Source organism: Physella acuta, unplaced genomic scaffold (genome assembly GCF_028476545.2).
Source record: "Physella acuta isolate Inbredline_101_S28 unplaced genomic scaffold, ASM2847654v3 ptg002069l, whole genome shotgun sequence".
In the NCBI taxonomy this organism is placed as follows: domain Eukaryota; kingdom Metazoa; phylum Mollusca; class Gastropoda; family Physidae; genus Physella; species Physella acuta.
Window position 1 is genome coordinate 44,739 of NW_026733572.1, and position 23,753 is coordinate 68,491.

Sequence of the window (23,753 nt, forward strand, 5' to 3'; positions counted from 1 at the left end):
AGTCACTATAAAATATACTAGTGGATTATATCTAAAAACCCATCCCCAGATTATATTCATTAATACTTTAAAAGCATGTAGTTCTACATATTAGTTTAAACAGAAAAAACCCAAATAATATTCACAAACAACTATATAATGCATGTAGGTCTAGATGTTATATTTAACAACCTATTCTCCAGATAAAGGCTACTAAGATACACAGTCCAAATGACATGCGCTACAGTAAGGACCAATTCAACACACCGGGCCATAGACAGAGGGTCTTTGGTGTATAGAGACAACATCATAGGCCGGAATACATGAACGAGTACGTGTATCTATCACATTGTAACTATGTAGTTCTATACATTATGTAAGTGTACATGTGTATATATGCTACATACATACTTATGTATATATATATATATATATATATATATATATATATATATATATATATATATATATATATATATATATATATACACATACGTATAGATATATACATATATATATAAATATATATATATATATATACATACGTATAGATATATACATATATATATATATATATATATATATATATATATATATATATATATATATATATATATATATATATATATATATATATATATATATATATATATATATATATATGTATGTATGGATATATACATATATATATCATATATCATATATATATATATATATATATATATATATATATATATATATATATATATATATATATATAGATCGATATATGTCACCTATCAAAATAAACATTGGTATTTTCTACTCCACCAAGCCTTGGTTTAACAGTGAGTTGGGAGTAAGTTACCCATGGATTAGAGCACCTAATGAACTACTCACCATCTCCAAGGGACCTGAGATTTACATCTGTAAAAAAAGAAAACGTTCAGACATATTCTCACACAGGTAACAACATTCGATGCGTTGGATGATCTTCATGGGCTGGTGTTGTTTATATTTTTTTGCTAAGTGTTAGTTGCATGTTTTTTGCATGTTGTTAGGCTTGTTGCTGTTGGCATGATTAGTCTTTAGAGATACAAAAAGTTACAATATCTAGGCTAAACAACATCGCGGATGAAATATAGTTAATTTTTGCAGAGTATAGAGTGGACAAGCTTAGCATCTTTGTACAAATGTATACTTAGATTTGATTATTTTTCTATTTAACAACAAGAATAATTTTCAATTACATAGAAAATGTATGTTTTAAACTTTGTTTTGAAAAGTTTTATTTTGGAAACTTAATCTTTTAATATTTTATGTCTCTTTTGTTGACATGGAATGTTTTAGTTGCCATTTTTATTATTTTAACGTCATTTTCTTTTCTTTTTTGTTGGTATATCAAAATGAAATGTAAACATTTAATATCGAGATCAAAATTTTTAATTTTAATTTAAAAATTTATAAAAATGTATTAACATTAATGAATATTAGGTGAGTGTACATATAAATCTAGTCTACCATTTTTTAAGGTTATTAAATGTTATTAATTAATAAGACAGTTTCTAAATTGATTAAAACTAAAAACTACACAATAATTAAATGCAAGATTACAATATAACAATGCATGACATAATATTTATTTTAAATAAATAATTAATTAGTAACTAAATTCTACAATATTTAACTCCACAACAATTTTATGCACTAATTTTTGTTAACGCCTACAAACAATACACATATTTTTTTTTCATTCCCTTTACTACCTGGCATGCATGGTCACAAAAGGAAAAAAAAACCTGGTCACTCGAGCGCCATCTTACCAAAGAATTCTTTAGGGCAGTCTTGTCTGTCGAAGGCTCCACCAAATGTTTGGTTCCATCTCACGTCTTTAAAATAATTGGCTGGGCAAACCGGCCCAGTTTTATTGGCTAGAGAATAATATTTTTTTTTTAAAAATAGCTCTAATAGGGTGTGGGGTCGTCCATAAATGACGTCATACTCATAGTGGCGAGGGGGGATCCGTAATTTTGTGAAGGTGTGTGATGAGGGGGGGGGGGGGGGGGGGGGTCTGATGGTCGGACGTCACACTTTTGCACTATAAAAAGGATTGTTAGAAAACGAATTTTAGCCGTTATTTCGCGTTTTGGAAAACTGTTTTAATAAATTGTAATAGAAATTGATTAAAATACTCTATGTTGAGAGAGTTTAGACAAGGTTCTGGAAAATGTCGATGTTTTAAGAAAAATTCAAATGCAATTTTGAGGGGTTGTAGGCTGAGGTGTGACGTCATTATAGGGGGGTGGTCTGGCTTTTTGTGACGCAGGGGAGGGGGGAGGTAAAAATCGTCAAAAAAAGCGTGACGTCATTTATGGATGACCCCTATAAAGTACTACAATATGGCGCCTACTGATTCATAAGATAGAAGGAGAAAACAGCAGACAAGTCGGGGTGGTAGACAATGGTGAAGCAGATCAAAGCCTTCATGCCCTATGGGTTGTAGAACTATAATGATGGATGGATAGATTGCTTTTAAGCGAAGTTAAAGTTTAAGAAATACTGAGCACGCCCCCCCCCCCCCCACTCTCCCGGACGAAATGGAACAGTATATAAAGTTTATAGAACATATAAAATGATATATACTTTAACCAGTGTCCGCCCCCACCCCCAGAAAGCTTAACTATGCACCCCCGTTTCAAGTACCCCCCTCCCCCTTTGGATAAAAATGTCCAAAAGAAGACCCTGAGACAAGGCTGTGGTCTCAAAAAAAGCGAGATGAAGGCAGAAATGAAAGTAATCAAAATATGTGGAAAAAGATTTGGGGAAAAGCCAAGACAAAAACAATATGAACAGATACGTGGATACATAAACTATTAATAGAAAAAACAACGAAACAGGAAGTAATATTGGATTACTCGCCCACATGACAACATTTACAGAGAAGAGTTAGATCAGAACTCACATTGCAATAGATTCACGAGAGGACCAAATTCGTGGATACCCTCACCCATATATACCGTAACCATGGATACATAAATCTCTACCCCCCCCCACCTGCTGTTTGGATATAAATTAATAATGGCACTTACGTTCCGCCACGAAGATGTACACGATCCGGCGCACGGTGCCGGCAGCGTTGGTGACCCGGCAGGTGTAGTTGATGCTGGCTTGGATGTTCTTCACGCTCAGCCGGCTGCCGATAGGGATCAGGTCCTGAGGGGGGAACCGTGAACAGGTCAAAGGTCATACACAGATTAACATGGAGGGGAGTTTAGGGATTGCTGTCTGCTTTCATGGATGTTTGTTTTACATGGTTGGTTTCCATAGAAACCATAAAAACTTCAGTACAAACTTACCTGGATGGTTTCCATGGATACCATAACAACTTCAGTACAAATTTAACCTGAATGGTTTCCATAGTAACCATAACAACTTCAGTACAAACTTACCTGACTGGTTTCCATAGAAACCACGACCGCGTCAGTACAGACTTACCTCAATGGTTTCCATGGACACCATAATAACTTCAATACAGACTTACCTGACTGGTTTCCATAGAAACCACGACCGCGTCAGTACAGACTTACCTCAATGGTTTCCATGGACACCATAATAACTTCAATACAGACTTACCTGACTGGTTTCCATAGAAACCACGACCGCGTCAGTACAGACTTACCTCAATGGTTTCCGTCTCCGACTCTGTAATCACCTGATCGTTCTTGAGCCAGGTGTACGTGGATGTACGTTTCCTGTCTGTAGTCGACACACACCTGTACAAGTAAAGTGTACACAAAGTTGATTTTTAGGCATGCGTACGCATTGGTCATGGGACAGTGTTGTCATGCACTCCCTACACACCTAGTGTTACTAAGGTACTTATTAGAGCTGAGTCGACTCGTATTGGTCCTGGAACTGTGTTGTTGTGACACCTCCCCCCCCCCTTCACACCCCTAGTGTTACTAAGGTATTTATTACAGCTGAGTTGGCTCGAGTAATTCTTACACACTGAGTTCAAAGATTTTCTATTCATAGAATCAAACTCAATATAAAAAAGTGCCGTTTACCACTGCACCGTATTATCTGGGGTATATGTGTGTGAAAAGAGGGGGTGGGGAAGAGAGGCATAAACATTCACAACCTATCTATACACAGCAGACATCAATAAAAGCTGCCTCTCGAGGACATATAGACTATGCTCATATTTTTCAACCGATTAAATCACTGTTAAAATAGTGGGCATCTGTACTTGTTTTTAAATAGGATTGGGAGTAGGCTATGTAATTTAGGGAGGGGAGGAGGGGTGAGTTACTTGCCTCAACCCCCCACCCCTATGACACCCCCCTCCACCCCACCCCGCATGACGCACATGTCAACACAACTACACTCACATGATGGCTAATGAACTCCCGACATCCAGGCTGGCTGAGTGGGGGACAACAGCTACCCCGGGCATGGGGATGACCTCCAGGTTCACGGAACCGTTCCTGCTCTGTCCAAAGTCTGTAATCTGGCAGGTAAACTCACCTGGTGACCAGACAGTACAAGAAAATTTCGTGTTGTAGTTTATATATGGTATAATAAGGGAAGTTTTTCAACACCCCACCCCTACCATATTGTGTGGACGTTACAAAGATTTAAAAAATAGTGTTAGTTACATTTTTGTGTCAATTTATTTTCACTTTAATGCCGTGAATTACATTATTAGGTGATTAGGTCACTCGGTGCCGTAAATGAGGATATCACCCCCCCCCCCCCCCCCCCCCGCAAACAGCAATTTTTGCATTTCCAATTGTGTCAACCACCTGCCTTATCTTAAGCCTTTAATCCAACTACCCACCTGTATCATAAGACATTAATGCAACTACCTACCTGTATCGTACGGCGTTAATCCAACTAACCATTTGTATCGTAAGCCGTTAATCTAATACCCACCTGTATCGTAAGCCGTTAATCCAACTATCCACCTGTATCGTAAGCCGTTAATCCAACTCTCCACCTGTATCGTAAGCCGTTAATCCAACTACCCACCTGTATCTTAAGCCGTTAATCCAACAACCCACCTGTATCGTAAGACGTTAATCCAACCACCCACCTGTATCGTAAGCCGTTAATCCAACCACCCACCTGTATCGTAATCCGTTAATCCAACCACCCACCTGTATCGTAAGACGTTAATCCAACCACCCACCTGTATCGTAATCCGTTAATCCACCCACCCACCTGTATCGTAATCCGTTAATCCAACCACCCACCTGTATCGTAATCCGTTAATCCAACTACCCACCTGTATCGTAAGACGTTAATCCGTCAATGTTCAACACTGACAGGCGTTTCTCCCTAATCGTTTCCGGCAGCCGGGTTTCCCAGGCGTTTTTCCGGACGCCGATGAGCAGTGGCCGACCGTCCTTGAACCATTTGAACTGCAGGTTCTCCGACCCCCGAGCTACACAGGTCAAAGACAAAAGTTTCCCCTCAGCTGTGGGTCCCGGGCTAGTGTTGTCAACACTCAGTAATTTCATTTCTGGGGAAATAAAAACACAAGCTTATTCAATGGCGTAACAAGGGTGTGTGTGTGGGGGGGGGGGTGTCAACCCCAGGAATATTTGAAACAATCAATATAAATATTCTTCGCTTTATATCTTCGTATAGAAATATGCTTTTAGAATGGGGAGAGTAACGTCTATAGAGTAGGCATATATAGAAGAGAGTTAGATGGAAACTAGTGAGAATCCGCCCCATGTATACGTGTGGATAAATACAGATTTGCGCCAGGGGTGCCGAAATAAGTACCTACGCCACTGCAATCATAAAAACAAGGTCTTCAATTATGTCTAATTATTGCGCCGTTTTTAATTAGGCTTGTTTACTGCACGTTTGTATAGCGCTAAGGTCAGGAATAACGACGCCATGGGAAGAGTGAGAAGAGGCGGGGGGGGGGGGGGATGGCTTTTTTAAATGAAAAATTATAAAAAGTCTTTTTAGGTATCGTAGAAAGAAAGTATGGAAGTTTTGTTGTTAATGAATTACTACGACTAACTTTTTCTGAGAAATATCTAGGTTAATTTAAAAAAAAAATGAGGAAAACAAATACGTTTATAAAATAATCCGTCAGTAAAATGGTACGCTGGATAAATAAGAATATTTTTTCTATCACTGATCTCACACAAAAAAATACAGACAAGACAAATATTAAATTCGTCTGTGTCAATATATGTTAAAATCGAATTAAAAACATTTTTAAAAAAAACATTATCGGTTTATGTTTAACATTCCCGTTCAGAATATATACTTCAAAATGGTAAAATGTAGATATTTTAACAAAAAAAAATTATACCAGATAGCTAGTTAACTCAGTGACTTCCCCTTAATACTAAAACATAGCAAAACTTTAACTGTAGCAGACAAAGAAATAGAGAATTAACCCTATTACGCCCAACTCCGCCCGCTTGAAACATAAAACACAGCAAAACACTAAGTGTAAGCGATAAACAATTGGCCAATTATTAACCCAATGACGACCCACTTTCACCTACCACCCACATTGCACCACGGGAAACATTTTTTGCTCGTCTTTTATCTGAGCAATCATTTTTTTTACTCACCAAGCACGTGCTCAGCCAGTGCATTAAAGCCACGCTAGCGCACGGGATTTTTCCGGCCCTACCCACAGCCACTTTTTGCTCTACCCACAGTCTTACTTTACCCTACCCACAACCACATTTTTACCAGCAGATATACGAACTTAATCACCAGAATTTCCCGCAAAAACTCGTTTGTTGAAGCGATTATTGAAAAAATATGCTAGGTACAAATCTATCGGAAACTAATTTAAAATACTTACCGTGGTTGTATTGGGCGGTCTTTTTTTAATTAAAAATATTTATGGCAATTTTAGCATGGCTGTTAATTTTTTTCCACACCTAATGAACCAGTGTTTATATTTATTGTCCGATCAATAATTGTAATGATTAATGATTAATTAAAAATTAATTCCACGCATGTGAAGCTACGAATTGTTTCAAACTAATAAAGTAAAACCATTTGTCTGTCAGTATGTTTTGAAAAATTAGCAAATAAATATTTTAAAAAATATATTTGCCTTTTATAAAGTAGATATTTTTCCTAACGTGTCATTAGATATTGAATTGCAGCTTCCTTGTACATAGAGGATTTGCACCGATTACCAAGTGCCAAGGGAAACTACTCAATCAAAAATGGAAAACGTAGCAATCTACATTTTTATGTGCCAAATTTTTACATGTGTTAATATTTAGTGGAGAGACGATGTGTGGGAGAGACATCGTGTGTGTGTGTGTGTGTGCCTGCCCTATCTGCACCAGATATCATTATATGGTTTCTGACATCAGAGGCGTTTCTAGGGTGGTGTTTAAGTGGGGGTGGGGGAAGGGGCAATCCTTACATGATCATTTATTTTAAAAGATATAGATATTAAAATATTTTTGGGGACGGCAAAATCGAATATATATATATATATATATATATATATATATATATATATATATATATATATATATATATATATATATAATTGCATATGTGTATATATATAACTGCATATATGTATATATATAATTGCATATATATATATATATATATATATATATATATATATATATATATATATATATATATATATATACATATATATATATATATATATATATATATATATATATATATATAATTGCATATATATATATATTTGCATATATATATATATATAATTACATATATATATATATATTTGCATATATATATATATATATATATATATATATATATATATATATATATATATATATATATATATATATATATATATATATATATATATATATATATATATATATATATATATACAGTAAGATGAAAAACATCTAGCCCTGGTTCAGCTCATACCTGGATCTCTGTGTACTGTCATCCCCCTCTCATTGATAGGGACACCAAAAAATAAACCATCTTCCAGTAACATCTTGACGGTCGAGTTGACCGCTGAAATCTCGGGTTTTCTCACGAGAAAGTGGAACGTGACGTTCTCTGTCCTGAAAGGATGAGACAAATAAATATGCCGAGGTTCAGAATGATAACGATGTTTATCTTTTATTCAAAATAATTAATTTTTTTATGTTTTAAGATTAAGTATTTTATTTTAGCTTAAGTTGTGTAACTTGAATGAAGATGTGTGTTGTGTTTTAATTTAGAAAGCGACTTTTTGATCAGCCGTTAAAAGTACACATTGTTGAGAGAAAATCTTGAAATAATAACTAGATGATTACCCATGCTTCAAAGTAGGCCGTACACATTTTTAAAAATCTTTCCATATTCGTATTAACAATTTTGTTTAGAGAAAAATTAAAGGTTCACTAAACAAATGTTCCAATCGTATAATCGTATAATGCAACGCTTTGTATTATTAAAACAATTTATTAAAATAAATTAAAAACTAACTAGACTGTAAATTAGTATAAATAGGAAGATTGTTTAAGTACTGATGTAAATTGCTCAATGCATTCCAAATGTATCTCTAAATGTCTCCGACAGCTAGCTAAAAAGCTAAAACAGAAAAGCAAACCAATAAAATACGGCTTTTTTTACTTTCTCGTATATACGAAGTATAGAGAAAGTCTTATAATCGTGCAAAAAAAAAAATCGAGATTTTTGCAAATCTCGACGTTTTACATCTCACTGATACGGAAAAACATAATTTTGCAATCTTGTCCGTATGTCTGTGTGTCCGTGTGTGTGTGTGTGTGTGTGTCCGTGTGTAAACACGATAACTTGAGTACCGTTACAGCTAGGTTGATGAAATTTCATATACAAGTATTATATCAAAATCGTAGATCCGTATCAACTTTTGAGCGATTTCGGATAACCGGAAGTGGTACTTTTTCTACTTTGAATTTTTCAAAAGCCTATAACTTGAGTACTATTTCAGATAGATAAATGAAATTTCACATGTAAGTAAAAGATCTAATTCTCTACCTTCTGTTAAATTTTGAGTAATTTCCCTTGACCGGAAGTAGTACTTTACGCTACTTCCGATTTCTCAAAAAACTAATGTAAATTTATAAAGTACTAATACTATTGCGCACTATTATACACACCTTTATTAGGCGTTCGCTTGGTGCGCAATTGTTTTTTACTGAGATTCTATTCTATTTTTAAAAGTTTCAGTATTTAAAATGGATTAAAGATCATAACTATATCCCCAGTTACCATCCCCTGTTGTTTTATATAAGAATATTCGAGAAAGTTTAGGGGAGATCACTACCGGTTTATTTTACCGGCCTACGTTTCTGCATATTTAAGACTAATGAAGTTAATAATTATTTTTTGTAATAAAAATGAACCTAAAAAAAAAAAGCAAAAATATAAAAAAAAATATAAAAAATAAAATTAATTATGGTAATGCAATCAAGGAGAAATCAAAAGTATTAGAAAAATCACATTATTGGCAAAATGTTTTGCAAAGTTGAAATTTGCATTTAAATTAATTCTAAAAAATGATATTAAAAGTTGGCCAATTTATTAGGTATCCTTCTTAAAACTTCTACACGGTTCAGCCAGTAAAAAATTTAAAAAATATATTTGAAATAACATTTAATTTAATTAAAAATTCAGACGTTCAAATGGTGGGAAGGGGACGGTTAGAAAGATGCTACTATCATACATGATCTTAGGGTCGCTGTTCAACTTTAACTACTCGTTTACTGAATCACAATGTTTTGTGATGCCTATAGAATTTTTAAAATATAGGCCCTACATTTCAAATAGCAAGCAAACAATTTATTGCTGGTGTGAGAGTATCAAAGAGTCGACGTCAAAAAGATGCCAGAAGAATTTCTCGTCTAATGATCCGAAAAATATTCAAAAAAAATAATAAAAACTAGATAAAAATTCTTTGAAGACGCTTTGATTGGCCCGAGATAACATCAAATGAGATGTAATAAAAAACAAAGTCTGATAAACATATCTAGAGGCGTTGAAGAACTTCTTTTAGATTGATAAGCTTGGGAAATCTGAATTGTAGAGTAGTTGCCGCTGTTAATTAAATTAAAAAGAACATGAACACACGTTTTCTTTTTCGTCTTCTTCTTCTGAATGTTAAATAAAAATGTAGACGTTAGCGCTACCTTAAGGAATTCAAATAATGAAACTCTAGCTGTTCCTTTAGAACAGGGGTCTCCAAACTTTTCAGTCCGAGGGCCGCATTAACTATCAAATTTCAGTTCGGGGGCCAGTTAGTTCCTGGCATGTCTTTGATTTTTCTGGGCAAAGTTCCTCAGCCATCACCAACAAACGTTTTTTCCGTGAACAAAAAGATCTCCGCGGGCCGGATGAGAGGACCTCGCGGGCCGCATCCGGCCCGCGGGCCGTAGTTTGGAGACCCCTGCTTTAGAAGTTCGAATGATGAAACTGTAGCTGGTTCCATAGAAGTTCGAACGATGAAACACGAGCGGTTAACATAGAAGTTCGAATGATGAAACACAAGGACTTACCCAAAATGATCAAAGGTGAGGTTCCTTACAGATGGGATACCTGTCTCTTTCAACTGCTCCAGTACCTGAAATTCAAGGCCACGTACTTAAACACCTGCGGGGGGTATTCGGTGCGATTTTTTTTAACCTCACTGCACTGAACCGTAAACTATCCTTTTATGGAAAGTTCCCTTTTGAACCTGACGGTCCATTGGGGCAAGCGAAGTAGAGTTTACCTGTTTCCGTGAACTCGGCATATGAAGGATTAGCGTGGTCAGAACTATTTTCCCAAACGGGAGTCCGGTAATGAGTGGACTCAGATTCGAACTCGAGACTTTCGGGTAAGTAGTCGTATGCTTTACCATTCGACCATGCCGCCCCATATCCTTTTCAGTTGTCCTAGCTAACTTTTGCCCAAACCCCATTCCTAATTCTATCAATGAACCTAACCCCCTCCCAACCCTTTAACCAACAACAAAACCATCTTAAAAATATTATATACCATAAGACTACTGTATTGTCTAGAAGGCGTTAAACTTAATCCAGTTAAAATTCTGTGATTTTTGTACGTTAGTATGTATGTATTTGTGTATGTATTTCGACAAACAACAAGAGCTATTGCAGTGGAAATCAAGTTATGGAATACAAAACAGTTTGGCCCCCAATATGATTTGGTATTATTTAGAATTACCATGAGCATAACTAAAGCTAACTTTGTCACGTGATTTCGAGCTCCCTTTCTGATTGGTGCGAGTCTATCCAGTAGATGACTCTAATGTTATTTGAAATAATTTACCCTAACAACGGTGAGTTAATACCAGGAGCGTAGCGACGGGGGAAGGGGGGGGGGGTACATATGTCCCCGGGTGCCGGGAAGGGTCGCTACGCTTCTGGTTAATACATTACCACCAAAACGTACCTGGACAGCAAGCATGTCATCATTAGCTGCCAAATCTTGGATATGACTGGACTCTACATCAGACTGGACTATCGGTAGAGTCACGGCTATTCTGTAACGTTCTGGAGAACATACAGACAACAGAGGATGTAGCAGGCAACATTAACACATAGAAGAAGATAGACGTGATGTTTAAAAAATATCTGGTTGATATTTTTCGGGTATTTTTTTTGTATTCGCCGAATATGGAGTCAGATCGGCACATTATATTATTTTGTAGATGCGAGATGGTTTTCTTTTAAAGTTTCACAGATTTTGTATGCACACGGGCTCGAAATATAATGTGCGTAAGTATTAGATTATACAATAACTTGTACCAAATAAGGGAACTTGAATTTCTCAGAATAATACTGAAAATGGCAAAAAAGTATTAAAAACTAGAAAAATAATTCAGTGAAAACTTGATAATTTTATAAATCATACAAGATGCCACTGGTTGTAAATATATTTAAAACATGTTTTTACAGTATAGGAATGAAAAAAAAAGCTCCTTTGTTCAACAATATTTGTTCTTTTGCTGTGATCTAACGATATTTAAAATAAAATGCAACAAAACTCTCCAGAAAATTTACGGTAATAGGTCAAGAAAATGAAGATTACCTTTCTTTTCACCTTTTCTTTATTATTTATGGGGCTCTAAAACTTACGGCTATAGATATAATGTAACCGCCCGTTATTTTATTACTTTTTAAACCGTTCTCTATCACACCTTGCTGTGTTTATGGCTGTTAATTAGCCCTACGGCGATTACTTCATCACGCAACCGTAAAACTTATAAAATCCGGGCATGGGGCCTATTATGATCACCGCGAACACGACAGTAAAATTCCTGGAGATTTATTTTACTGGAATAGCTTGTTGTTAGGTGTTTACATAACACAAGACTGCAGGATAGACTGAACACTCAGACATGGCCTAAACACGGATGTATTGGATACATTACAAGCGCGCTTTACTTTAACGAAAGAATCAACACCTTAGTTTGAAATAAAATAATACTGCAATGAGCTGAATCAAGTAGGTCTACTCATCAAGAATCACAAAAGCTGTAAAGTTTAAAATTTAGGTGACGATCTAAGCAAAATAAAAAGGATGGTTTTAAAAAAAAATTTAAGTGTTTTGGAGAGTGACGAAAGGGTAATCATTGACACAGGTGACCCTCAATTCCAATGCTTTTTTTTGTGACGGTACGCACCGGTACTGCGGTACCAGCACCTTTTTCAATGTGGGAAAAAATTATTACTTTTCTTGTATTTTACCGTTTATTATTTTTAAAAGTTAGGCAATCCTACACTGAGTACTGGCACTTATTGTTTTTTTTTTTTTTTACAAAACAAAAAGAAAAAAAAAAAGCAGTACCCAACTCTAACCCCCATCACAATCCCCATCAGAGTTCCTAACATCAAAAGGTCTGTATGTTCGAGTATAAAACCACCACACAGACTTCTCTTCCCATTCCTCACGCCGAACCTTACTTAGCCAGAACTTAAAAGACTAGAGAACTCACACAAGAAGTGAATCAACATTTTAGGTCCCAGCACCTGTCATTCTCACGAGATAATCCCTGACAGAAATGATTTTTTTTTTCATCTGAAAGTGACCTACATCAGGTCGACTTTAAAAAAAAAAAAAAAATTCCCATTATTTAAAAAAAAAAAAATCTTGAGTAAGGGTGAGATTGAAATATTTGTTCCGACGTTGAAAAGGAAGTCCTTGTTTTTAGAAGAAGAAAAATGATTGATGAAAGTTTCAAATTTTTATTGCTGTATAACTCAGTGTCAGATTTTGGCGAGACGAAGCTCAATTTTTTTCAAGAGGTCGTCGATATACGGTTATAATTAGGACACAGTTTATTTTCTTCAAACGTCCGTAAGATCATTTGTCCTGATATAATTTTTCCGTGAGACATATTGTCTGAGATATTTTGTCTGAGATATTTTGTCTTAGATCATTTGTGCTTGAAATAATTTGTCCTGGGATATTTTGTCTGAGATCATTTGTCATGTCATCCCATCGCCACATACATCTTCCAACACCCAAATGCACGAGCATGCTATTCATTAACATAGGTCAACAACATGGACGAAACACCCAGAGTTCCTTCCAGGCATCTCTTCTACCTCCCCCCCCCCCCCCCCGAACGAAATGAAATTTATATAATTTATATAGAAAATATATACTTTTAACAGTGTCCCCCCCCCCCCTGAAGAAAGTCTACCGCCCCACCCCCCCCCCCCCCCCCCGAAAATTTCAAGTGCACCCCCCCCCCTCCCGGAGAAAAAAGTCTGGAAGCAACACTGGAAACACCCCCACCTTCAACCTCACCCGACTCCTGAAATGTAAAACAATAGGGGAAAAACCTAGAGCTTTTATATCCCCCCCCCCCACAATCACCTCTCCACAACATCACTTCTTGCACAATTAGTGAGACAGTGAGACAGTAATCGATACCAAAAGAGGAAAACAAAATCTCGTGAAATGGTGTCATCTCGTCATCAACCTAAAAATAGACTAACAAAGTGGCGATGGAATTCCCGATACGGGAGAAACTTGGAGAAAAAAGAAGTCCACAAACATGCAAGAGACAAACGTTAAACACTACCATTGTTGAAGTTTGCAAGCGAGCTGAACTGAGTCGTTGTGTGGTAGTACCACTTTTAAAAATAACAACACATAACACTGTTGTGCATTTGTAATTTGATCATTGACAGCAAAATTTAATGGACACGTGAAGCCCAAAATAACGCAACTGATAATTGTATTTTATTGCAGCTTTGTTTCTCTTACCATGACTTATATAGTCCATATAGATATGATAATTTCCAAGCAACACGGACTTTGGATAATTATACAAGCGTGTTGTTTCATAAGACAATTTTAAACAGACTTTTGTTCTTACTTTTATATATACCACGGGGATATAATTTATGCCAATTCAAAATACACTATAATGAACTCTTCTGAAAAATGGGGTGCCATGTTGCTAGTATTATTGTTTATTTATTAGGAATTTTTTTATACCAGTGTCCGATAATAGAATCTTCCTTAAAAGGGGGTGTTAGATTACTGGTAGTTAACTAAAATACACATGTCTTGCTAAAGCCAATGATAACCCTAGACCAATCCCTTGTTCTACCCTAATTAATAATTTCTAGCTATAAAATATACATCTAGTCGAGATTAAAATACCACTAAGAGTCTATTATCGGGCATCGATATCCCAACCATCCGATGTGGCTAAACTAAGACATCCATTTTTCGAGTCCATTGTCGCACACTAATAATACCGATACCCCAAGAAAATTAAGTCTTTTATTTTGGCTGTGTTGCCCCGGCCAATCAAAACTGACCTTCTTCAATGCAGGTGGAGTTGTTGTCGCCCAGTAGGTAGCCTTCTGGACATGCGCACTGGAGGGCTTGGGTCTCTTCCGAGATGTCACAGTAATGGGAGCAGTTCAGTGAGGCACATTCTGGAATAGAGTGGTCATATTGTGGTGGGGGTCATATTGTGGTGAGGGGTTACATTGTGGTGGGGGGTCACATTGTGGTGGGGGTCATATTGTGGTGGGGGGTCACATTGTGGTGAGGGGTCACATTCTTGAATAGAGGGGTCACATTCTGGAATAGAGGGGTCACATTCTGGAATAGAGGGGTCACATTGTGGTGGGGGCACATTCTGGAATAGAGGGGTCACATTCTGGAATAGAGGGGTCACATTGTGGTGAGGGGTCACATTGTGGTGGGGGCACATTCTGGAATAGAGGGGTCACATTGTGGTGAGGGGTCACATTGTGGTGGGGGGTCACATTGTGGTGGGGGGTCACATTGTGGTGAGGGGTCACATTGTGGTGAGGGGTCACGTTGTTGTGAGGGCACATTGTGGTGGGGGCACATTGTGGTGAGGGGTCACATTGTGGTGAGGGCACATTGTGGTGGGGGCACATTCTGGAATAGAGGGGTCACATTGTGGTGAGGGGTCACATTGTGGTGGGGGGTCACATTGTGGTGAGGGGTCACATTGTGGTGGGGGCACATTCTGGAATAGAGGGGTCACATTGTGGTGAGGGGTCACATTGTGGTGGGGGCACATTCTGGAATAGAGGGGTCACATTGTGGTGAGGGGTCACATTGTGGTGGGGGCACATTCTGGAATAGAGGGGTCACATTGTGGTGAGGGGTCACATTGTAGTGAGGGGTCACATTCTGGAATAGAGGGGTCAGATTGTGGTGGGGGGTCAAATTCTGGAATAGAGGGGTCACATTGTGGTGAGGGGTCACATTGTAGTGAGGGGTCACATTCTGGAATAGAGGGGTCAGATTGTGGTGGGGGGTCAAATTCTGGAATAGAGGGGTCACATTGTGGTGAGGGGTCACATTGTAGTGAGGGGTCACATTCTGGAATAGAGGGGTCAGATTGTGGTGGGGGGTCAAATTCTGGAATAGAGGGGTCACATTGTGGTGAGGGGTCACATTGTAGTGAGGGGTCACATTCTGGAATAGAGGGGTCACATTGTGGTGAGGGATCACATTGTGTTGAGGGGTCACATTCTTGAATAGAGGGGTCACATTGTGGTGGGGGGTCACATTGTGGTGAGGGGTCACATTCTGGAATAGAGGGGTCAGATTGTGGTGGGGGGTCACATTGTGGTGAGGGGTCACATTGTGGTGAGGGGTCACATTCTGGAATAGAGGGGTCACATTGTGGTGAGGGATCACATTGTGTTGAGGGGTCACATTCTTGAATAGAGGGGTCACATTGTGGAATAGAGGGGTCACATTGTGGTGAGGGATCACATTGTGTTGAGGGGTCACATTCTTGAATAGAGGGGTCATATTGTGGTGGGGGTCACATTCTGGAATAGAGGGGTCACATTGTGGTGAGGGGTCACATTGTGGTGGGGGGCACATTCTGGAATAGAGGGGTCACATTGTGGTGAGGGGTCACATTGTGGTGGGGGGGGGGCACATTCTGGAATAGAGGGGTCACATTGTGGTGAGTTGTTGGACGTTAACATGATAAATACAGCATTCATCCAATAAATATGACATAGTTTTTTGGTTTCTTGACCTCGGCATATGAAAGGATGCTAAGCCCAGCGGCTTTTACTTTCCTTAACGTAAGTCATGTACCCATCATAGCTGGGTGGACTCGGGGACTTTCCACTGAATTAAACCCCGATTTGAATTCGAGACTTTCGGGTTAGTAGTCTAGCGCTCTACCGCGAGGCCACGCCGTCCCATACTATACTATGTTGGGTATCGTAAACATCTTTGCGGTAATTTGTTAATCATCTGTCTGCACGGATTTGTATTATTCCTTATCTGGTGTTTGGATTATAGTTTGAACATGTTGATTTAACATACACTAACATTGACACTTCTCTCCCCTATTCCCCGTCCTCCTACACAAAAAAATGGTTATAACATGAGGCGTGTTCTACCCTGCCCTGCGCCTGCCGTTTTCCACCTCCCCCACCCCACTCGCCCGTGCATTAGAGCGGGTGACTAATTAATAAATCAGCTCAAACGATCGAACATGTGTATGTCCTACCCCCCCCCCCCCCCCTCCACCCTCCTCATCCTTTTTTTTATCAATACATATCTCTCTTTGTGTAACAGCTTTTTCGCCATCTTACGATTGCTACATGCGTATAAACGGTAAAACGACATTACTACATGCGTATAAACGGTAAAACGACATTACTAGATGCGTATAAACGGTAAAACGACATTACTAGATGCGTATAAACGGTATAACGACATTACTAGATGCGTATAAACGGTATAACGACATTACTAGATGCGTATAAACGGTATAACGACATGTTCGTTTTAGCAAACCCTGTGATGGATAGAGGGCAACATCGCGAGGAAAGCGTTAGACTGGGATCCCCAGGGGAAGAGGAAAGTAGACCGGTCAAGATTATCCTGAAGGACAGTAGAAGACGAGGCAAGGGCTGCCGGGCTTTAAGTATTTAGTGGCATGTAGTGGTTCGAGGCATTTTGTTGCTAGGGGCATATAGTGTATAGTGTCATTTGGTAGTTAGTGGCTATTAGTAATTAATGGAATGTAGTGGTTAGCAGTCTTAAATAGCATTAAGTGGTTATTAGTATTTAAGGATTAGTGGCAGTTAGTGTCATTTAGTGGCTAGTGGCATTTAGTTGTCAGTGGCATTAAGTGGTTAGTGTTGTAATCTCTCACCTTCGTTGATACCTTGTATACTTCTGACCTCACACTTAGGCCCACTGTAGTTTTTTGTGCACACACAAATGTTGACAAAAGAGCCATAGAAATACCTGATGAGAACAAAAACATCCAGTCAGTTTATCCACATTTCTTTTCATCTATCAATTGTGAACGTTTAATCCAAAAAGTTAATCCATACAAGGGAGATAACGGTATGATTATTATTTTTTTAATTCTTGACAGTTAAGTCCAGATTTTTATAATCAAATAAAAAATAAATTCGTTAGGAAGCTCTTTGCTTGAAAGCTTGTCTGATTAATATTGCCAAAAAAACTGAGTGGAAAATTTTAAACCGTTTTTTTTTAAATATTTATTTCATTCATCAGACTCCCGATGGATAGCCTTTTTTTTAAAACTCAATTAGGTTAATTTCACAGGATGGTTTTATTTACTATTGAGCTACATTATTCAACAACTCTCGACCCCACCCCCCTCCAACAACGGTCTTTAAATATTTAAATATAACTACCCCTAACAATTATATATATATATATATATATATATATATATATATATATATATATATATATATATATATATATATATATATATATATATATATATATATATATATATATACTCATACACAAGCACACATATTTGATGCTTCTTTTAACATGGCCCCATAGTATCTAACAAATTATTTCTCCATACTTATTAAACATATAATGACACCAGTCACATAACAATCACTGCAATTACCCGGTGAAGTTAATTACAGCTAACTGAACCAGCTGTCGAGGAATGCGATATTTATTCTAATTATTTTGTTATGTTTGGAACCCCTCAGTTACTGACTCGAAGCTTTTGAACTTTAATTCACAACCCGGCTGTCACAACGATAAAGGGAGGGGGGTGGGGGTGAATGAAAGGATCACACTTTGTTTTGTTTTCAAATGTACAATATGTTTCGTGGTTTGACTTTAAATAATTAATTTGATGATTTCAAGAGCTGAAAGCGAAAGTAGACTGGGAGAGTAACCAGGATCCAAAACTTCGGAGATGTTTTTAGCAGCTGGTCAATGAAAGCTACGACACAGCTTTCTAGGGCGTCTAATACTTTGGTTGGGAAGTTGTCTCCAGTAGTTTCCCTTTACCCGCTGTCTCCGACGTCATAGGCTCTCGTCCACCTCGATCAGTTGTCACTGTTGTACCGAATCACCACCCCCCCCCCCAACTCAAAAAGGCATCTACCAGTGGTCATCTGTATAAAATAACACCTCCCCCCTACACTTCGACCAAGCATCTACCAGTGATCACTACTAAACCAAATCACCCCCTACCTTAAAAAGGCATCTACCTGTGGTCACAGATATAGGTCTACCAAATCACCTCCCCCCCCCAAACCAGGTCACTACTATATCAACCCCCCCCCCCCCTTTCCTCCTCAACCAGGCATATACCAGCAGTCGTCACACCACTCCCTACCTCAAAAAGGTACACAATATTGACCAAATCAAGTTCTAGATTTTTCCTACCCACCAAACAAGCAGGTTCTTAGCACTTCTACATACCCAGTATGTAAATAAACATACTTTATTTTTACACAAGCACGACCCTGACCTGACTTTATATATATAAAAAAAAAACGATTCCCAACCATTCAGATCGTACCAATCCCTCGAACTTGCGACACAGATAATTATCTTACAACAATTATTTCAGGTCGCTAAAACTGGGATTGGCACTCCAACCATAGCTCCAGGATTATGGCTGGAGTCTATCATGGTTCAATGTGGTTCTGTCCCGCAGTAAGTGTATATATATATATATATATATATATATATATATATATATATATATATATATATAAGAATATGTCTTTATATGTATATATATATGGATATGTACATATAAGTATATATACATATAAGTATCTTTTTTGAAAGCTAAAACCACCAAGAGTAGTAATGAATTTAAATGCTTTATTGTTTTTGTTTTGTTTTGTTTTTTTGTTTAAAAAAAACAGATGACGTTAACAATTATAGGCTATTATTTCATCTATTTTAAACATTTGGAAACAAGAATAAATGAAACCCGTATAAAAACATAATTTTATAGTAGGATTCATATTTCAACTCGTAGTCTATGGTCGTTAATTTTTTTTAACAATAGAATGTAGTAAAGCTTATATTGCGTAACTAACCGTTATTTCCCCCCCCCCCCCCCCAGCTCATTAAATCACGAAAACCTTCTCCAGCAAGATTACGCAGTCAGCCACACGCTTTTCCTTTCCGCCACTTCAGCACAAATTGTCTCCTTTTTCCACAGCGCAAATCATCTCCCCTTTTCCACAGCACAATTATCTCCCCTTTTTTTCAGGGCCACTAACCTGCATCTACCGCCATTCAGGCACATATTCCTTCCCTTGTCAGGATCGCAGAAAGGACCAATTTCACACCATCTCCCCGAGAACTTGTCGTTAAAACACTGACAGGAAAATGATCTGGAATTAAAGCAAAATGTTTTTAGTCACGACAGACTACGGTATAATTTTAAAGCTCTTGTCTTATTAAGGAATCAGCGATATTTTTTTTCTTCACATGGGACGCAACTCAGTCACAACAGGGACACTAGATAATCAATATATCACAAGAAATTGAGGGTTATATAGATATCCGATATGTTTCAGCTCCGGATACTAAATTTTTTCACTACAAACTAGTATTTCTCAATGTTTCTTACTTGTTTAGTGATTGTAAAGTACGGAGATATTTTTTGTGTAAGGTGTATAAGTATGTTTGTGTCAGTTTGTGTGTATGTGTGTGTCTATGTGTGTCTCTGTGTGTTTGTGTGTGTGTCTGCGTGTGTGTGTTCACACTTCAGTGCCTGTCGTGTCTATATTTATGCACCGAGTAAGTTTGAAAACGTATCTAGATGAGTCTGTGGTTTAGTCATACATGTGACCACAACAGCACTAAAATTAAAGTTTTAGTTCAAATATCAATTCAAAGATATTCTACAAAGGCAGATTTAAATTTAGCCGTATTAAAAAAAAGAAATAGATCCAATAGACTAACATACATTTAGCGGTTAAAGAAAAAAAAAACTCGATTTTAAAAATTAATCGTCAAAACGCTGATGTTTAAAAAGAATAATTTCTCCAATCACGGCATGACTGCCAGGGCTGGGTAGGTGGAGTAGAGTTCACCAGTCTCCACGCCCATGAAACTGTTTCTCCTGTAGTTTCGACATAAAACTTTTTTTTTAACTTGAGAAACTTGATCAGCGATACAGCACAAAGATTGTTAGACAAATATAAAGAAAACAGGCAGATGCAACTGTAAAAATAAACATTAACACTGTACCCGTGCTAATAGTGTACATGTAGCTTGTTGGCTCCAAGATTTTGGGTGCAGATTACAAAATAACAAAATATATTTTACGTATCAACGATTAGCACCTTATGTTTAGTTTTTACAAAGCATGAAAGTCACAGAAACAGGTGAACTCTACTTCACTTGCCCCATGGTCCGCCAGTTTCGAAAAGGGAACTTTTTTACTCTTACACACACGCCCAAAAGATTATGTAAAAGTAAGCAAAGACAAAGAAGTCGAGATGAGGCCGAAAGAACGACAACTCGAAGAATCTAAACAGGGGAGATGACTCTAAAAAGTAATCTAGAAAAGTGTCTACTTATTGCCGGCGGTGTATTTATTTTACGAGTGTTGAGTTAGCACCAGACTAGACTTAACAGGCACGGCGGGAGTAATAGAATATTTAGTCAGATCCACTGGAGTATAGGGGATTGAAGTTGTCACTTTATATACGTATACAGATTCATACACACAGAGAGAGAGAAGAATGTATGAATGTATATGTATATTTTACAAAGATTATTGTCATAATTAACATATACACAGGCCTACCTCCATATAATTATATATTTATTCATAACAGTAGTCATAACAGTAAAAAAAAAAAAAAAAAAAAAAAAAAAAAATTATTCATAACAGTATATAGACATGCCTATGACCGACAGACAGACCGGACAGACAGACACTCACACACACACACTATCTGGAAGTATGTATGTCAGTGTAGTGTATAAGTTTTTTTACTTCCGTAATTTGGCTTGTAACTAGATCGTACTATCGGAAGAGCAGCCAGCATTAACCCAACAAGCCAACAGAACAAACCGAATGGCATTTTTCACCCAATCCTTACAATTTGATCTGGCCAAGAGCGTATTATTAACGAGACAAACGATATAATGGCTCTGTTTATTTCCCTCGAGAGCTCGGCTAATCAATAGGTTGATCCAGGCGAATACGATTGCTTAAACGACAATACAATTGAAATAAATACATCAACATCGAAAATTGATTTGAAAACTAATTCAGGGTAACTAGACTGGAAACGTAATTATCAAACATTTTAAAAATATGGTTTACTGATGCTGTAATTGAATGTAATAAGAAATATTGAAAGACTGTAAAATTAAATCGTATTGTTGTTAAATTTTAGCAAAATAATCCATTGAAACGGGTTATGAAATTTCTCAAATGATGTTCCTTTCCCGGGGCTGATTTTTAAAAATCTTGAACGAATCGATTTTCACATAAATATTTAGAACACATTAACCTTTAACATATAGATCTAACCCGAGGAAAATAAATTAAAACAAAAAGATCAAAACATGTAACTGTTTAGTATCATTTTGCAACATTCGAAACCAAATGTATTTTAAATTAAGAAATGCAATTTATTTAAATCATGAGTTTTATTATTGTAATTAAAGATCAAGGACATTCCGAATACGAGGGTTGTAGTGGTCTATGGTAGAGTTTACTAGTGTTAACCGGAAAGTCTCGAGTTCGAATCCCGGGCTTGAGTCTGTATGACGTCCCTGAGTCCACCCAGCTCTGATGGGTACCTGACTCACGTTAGGGAAAGAGAGGCCACTGGGCATAGTGCTGACCACACTATAACTTACATGCCGGGGTCATTGAAACAAATGAACTCTACTTCATCTGCCCCATTCAATCAGATATTGTTGTGGTTAAAGCATCCAAGAAAATCTGAACTTTGCAGAGCACTAATCTAAAGCTCGAAGAAACCTAACACCGACATGTGCTCAGAAAACCCAAACACTCACATAAAAAAAACTTCGCTCTGGAGTCATACCAACCATAATACCAGTAGCGTCACTGGGTCGGGTGTTACCCGGAGCGGTAACTGAGGATGTAAACCCACCCCCTCCAATAATTTAACGTTTTTGGTTTTGTGTCCCCCCTCTCGCCTAAATTGTTTTTACCAGAAAATTAATGTACGTACCGTAAATTTGACGATTTTTCAATTGGTGTCACCCCCTCTCCTTAATGGTGTCACCCCCCTCTCCTTACTTGTGTCGTCCCATCTTATTTGTTTCACCTCTTCCTCTCCTTAATGGTGTCAACCCCTCTCCTTAGTGGTGTCACCCCCCTCTCCTTAATGGTGTCACCCCCTCTCCTTAATGGTGTCAACCCCTCTCCTTAATGGTGTCATCCCCTTCCTTAATGGTGCCACCCCCTCTCCTTAATGGTGTCACCCCCTCTCCATAATGGTGTCACCCCCTCTCCTTAATGGCATCACCCCTCTCCTTAATGATGTCACAGGTTTGGACTGCACCTTTCGCAACTGCCTTGTGACGCTACGTCTTAACACTAATCTGTAGTCAAACACCCCCCCCCCCACTAACCTGTAGTCAAACAAACCCCTTTACTAACCTGTAACCAAACCATCCCATACAAAAAGTACCCCCCCCCCAATCACCTACCCCCCCACTCACCTGTAACCCCCCCCACTCACCTGTAACCCCCCCCCCCACTCACCTGTAATCTGACGAGATATAGCAATGCCCCAGATACGAGCAGGTCCTAACGCTGCACTCCCCCCCACTCACATGTAACCCCCCCCACTCACCTGTAAACCCCCCCCCCCACTCACCTGTACCCCCCCCCCACTCACCTGTAACCCCCCTACTCACCTGTAAACCCCCCCCCCCACTCACCTGTAATCCCCCCCCCCCCCACTCACCTGTAATCTGACGAGATATAGCAGTGCCCCAGATACGAGCACGTCCTAACGCTGCACCCCCCTGTAACC

The 23,753-nt window shown here is 37.9% G+C and overlaps 1 protein-coding gene across 1 annotated transcript in view; it reads right to left on the bottom strand.

Moving 5' to 3' along the window:
- LOC131931993 (adhesion G protein-coupled receptor B2-like) overlaps positions 1 to 23,719 on the bottom strand; it is a 39,921-nt gene extending 16,202 nt beyond the window's left edge. Inside the window, exons 1-13 of the mRNA XM_059288840.1 lie at positions 23,685 to 23,719; positions 19,998 to 20,111; positions 17,621 to 17,715; positions 14,769 to 14,888; positions 11,380 to 11,480; positions 10,482 to 10,546; positions 7,882 to 8,024; positions 5,246 to 5,482; positions 4,350 to 4,485; positions 3,638 to 3,731; positions 3,048 to 3,171; positions 1,782 to 1,889; positions 859 to 885 (exon numbers count right to left, since the gene is read on the bottom strand). Of these exons, the coding sequence (XP_059144823.1) occupies positions 859 to 885; positions 1,782 to 1,889; positions 3,048 to 3,171; positions 3,638 to 3,731; positions 4,350 to 4,485; positions 5,246 to 5,482; positions 7,882 to 8,024; positions 10,482 to 10,546; positions 11,380 to 11,480; positions 14,769 to 14,888; positions 17,621 to 17,715; positions 19,998 to 20,023 (1,276 nt within the window). The 5' untranslated portion in view covers positions 20,024 to 20,111; positions 23,685 to 23,719. The remainder of the gene's footprint in view (positions 1 to 858; positions 886 to 1,781; positions 1,890 to 3,047; positions 3,172 to 3,637; positions 3,732 to 4,349; positions 4,486 to 5,245; positions 5,483 to 7,881; positions 8,025 to 10,481; positions 10,547 to 11,379; positions 11,481 to 14,768; positions 14,889 to 17,620; positions 17,716 to 19,997; positions 20,112 to 23,684) is intronic.
- Between the last annotated feature and the right edge of the window lie 34 nt (positions 23,720 to 23,753).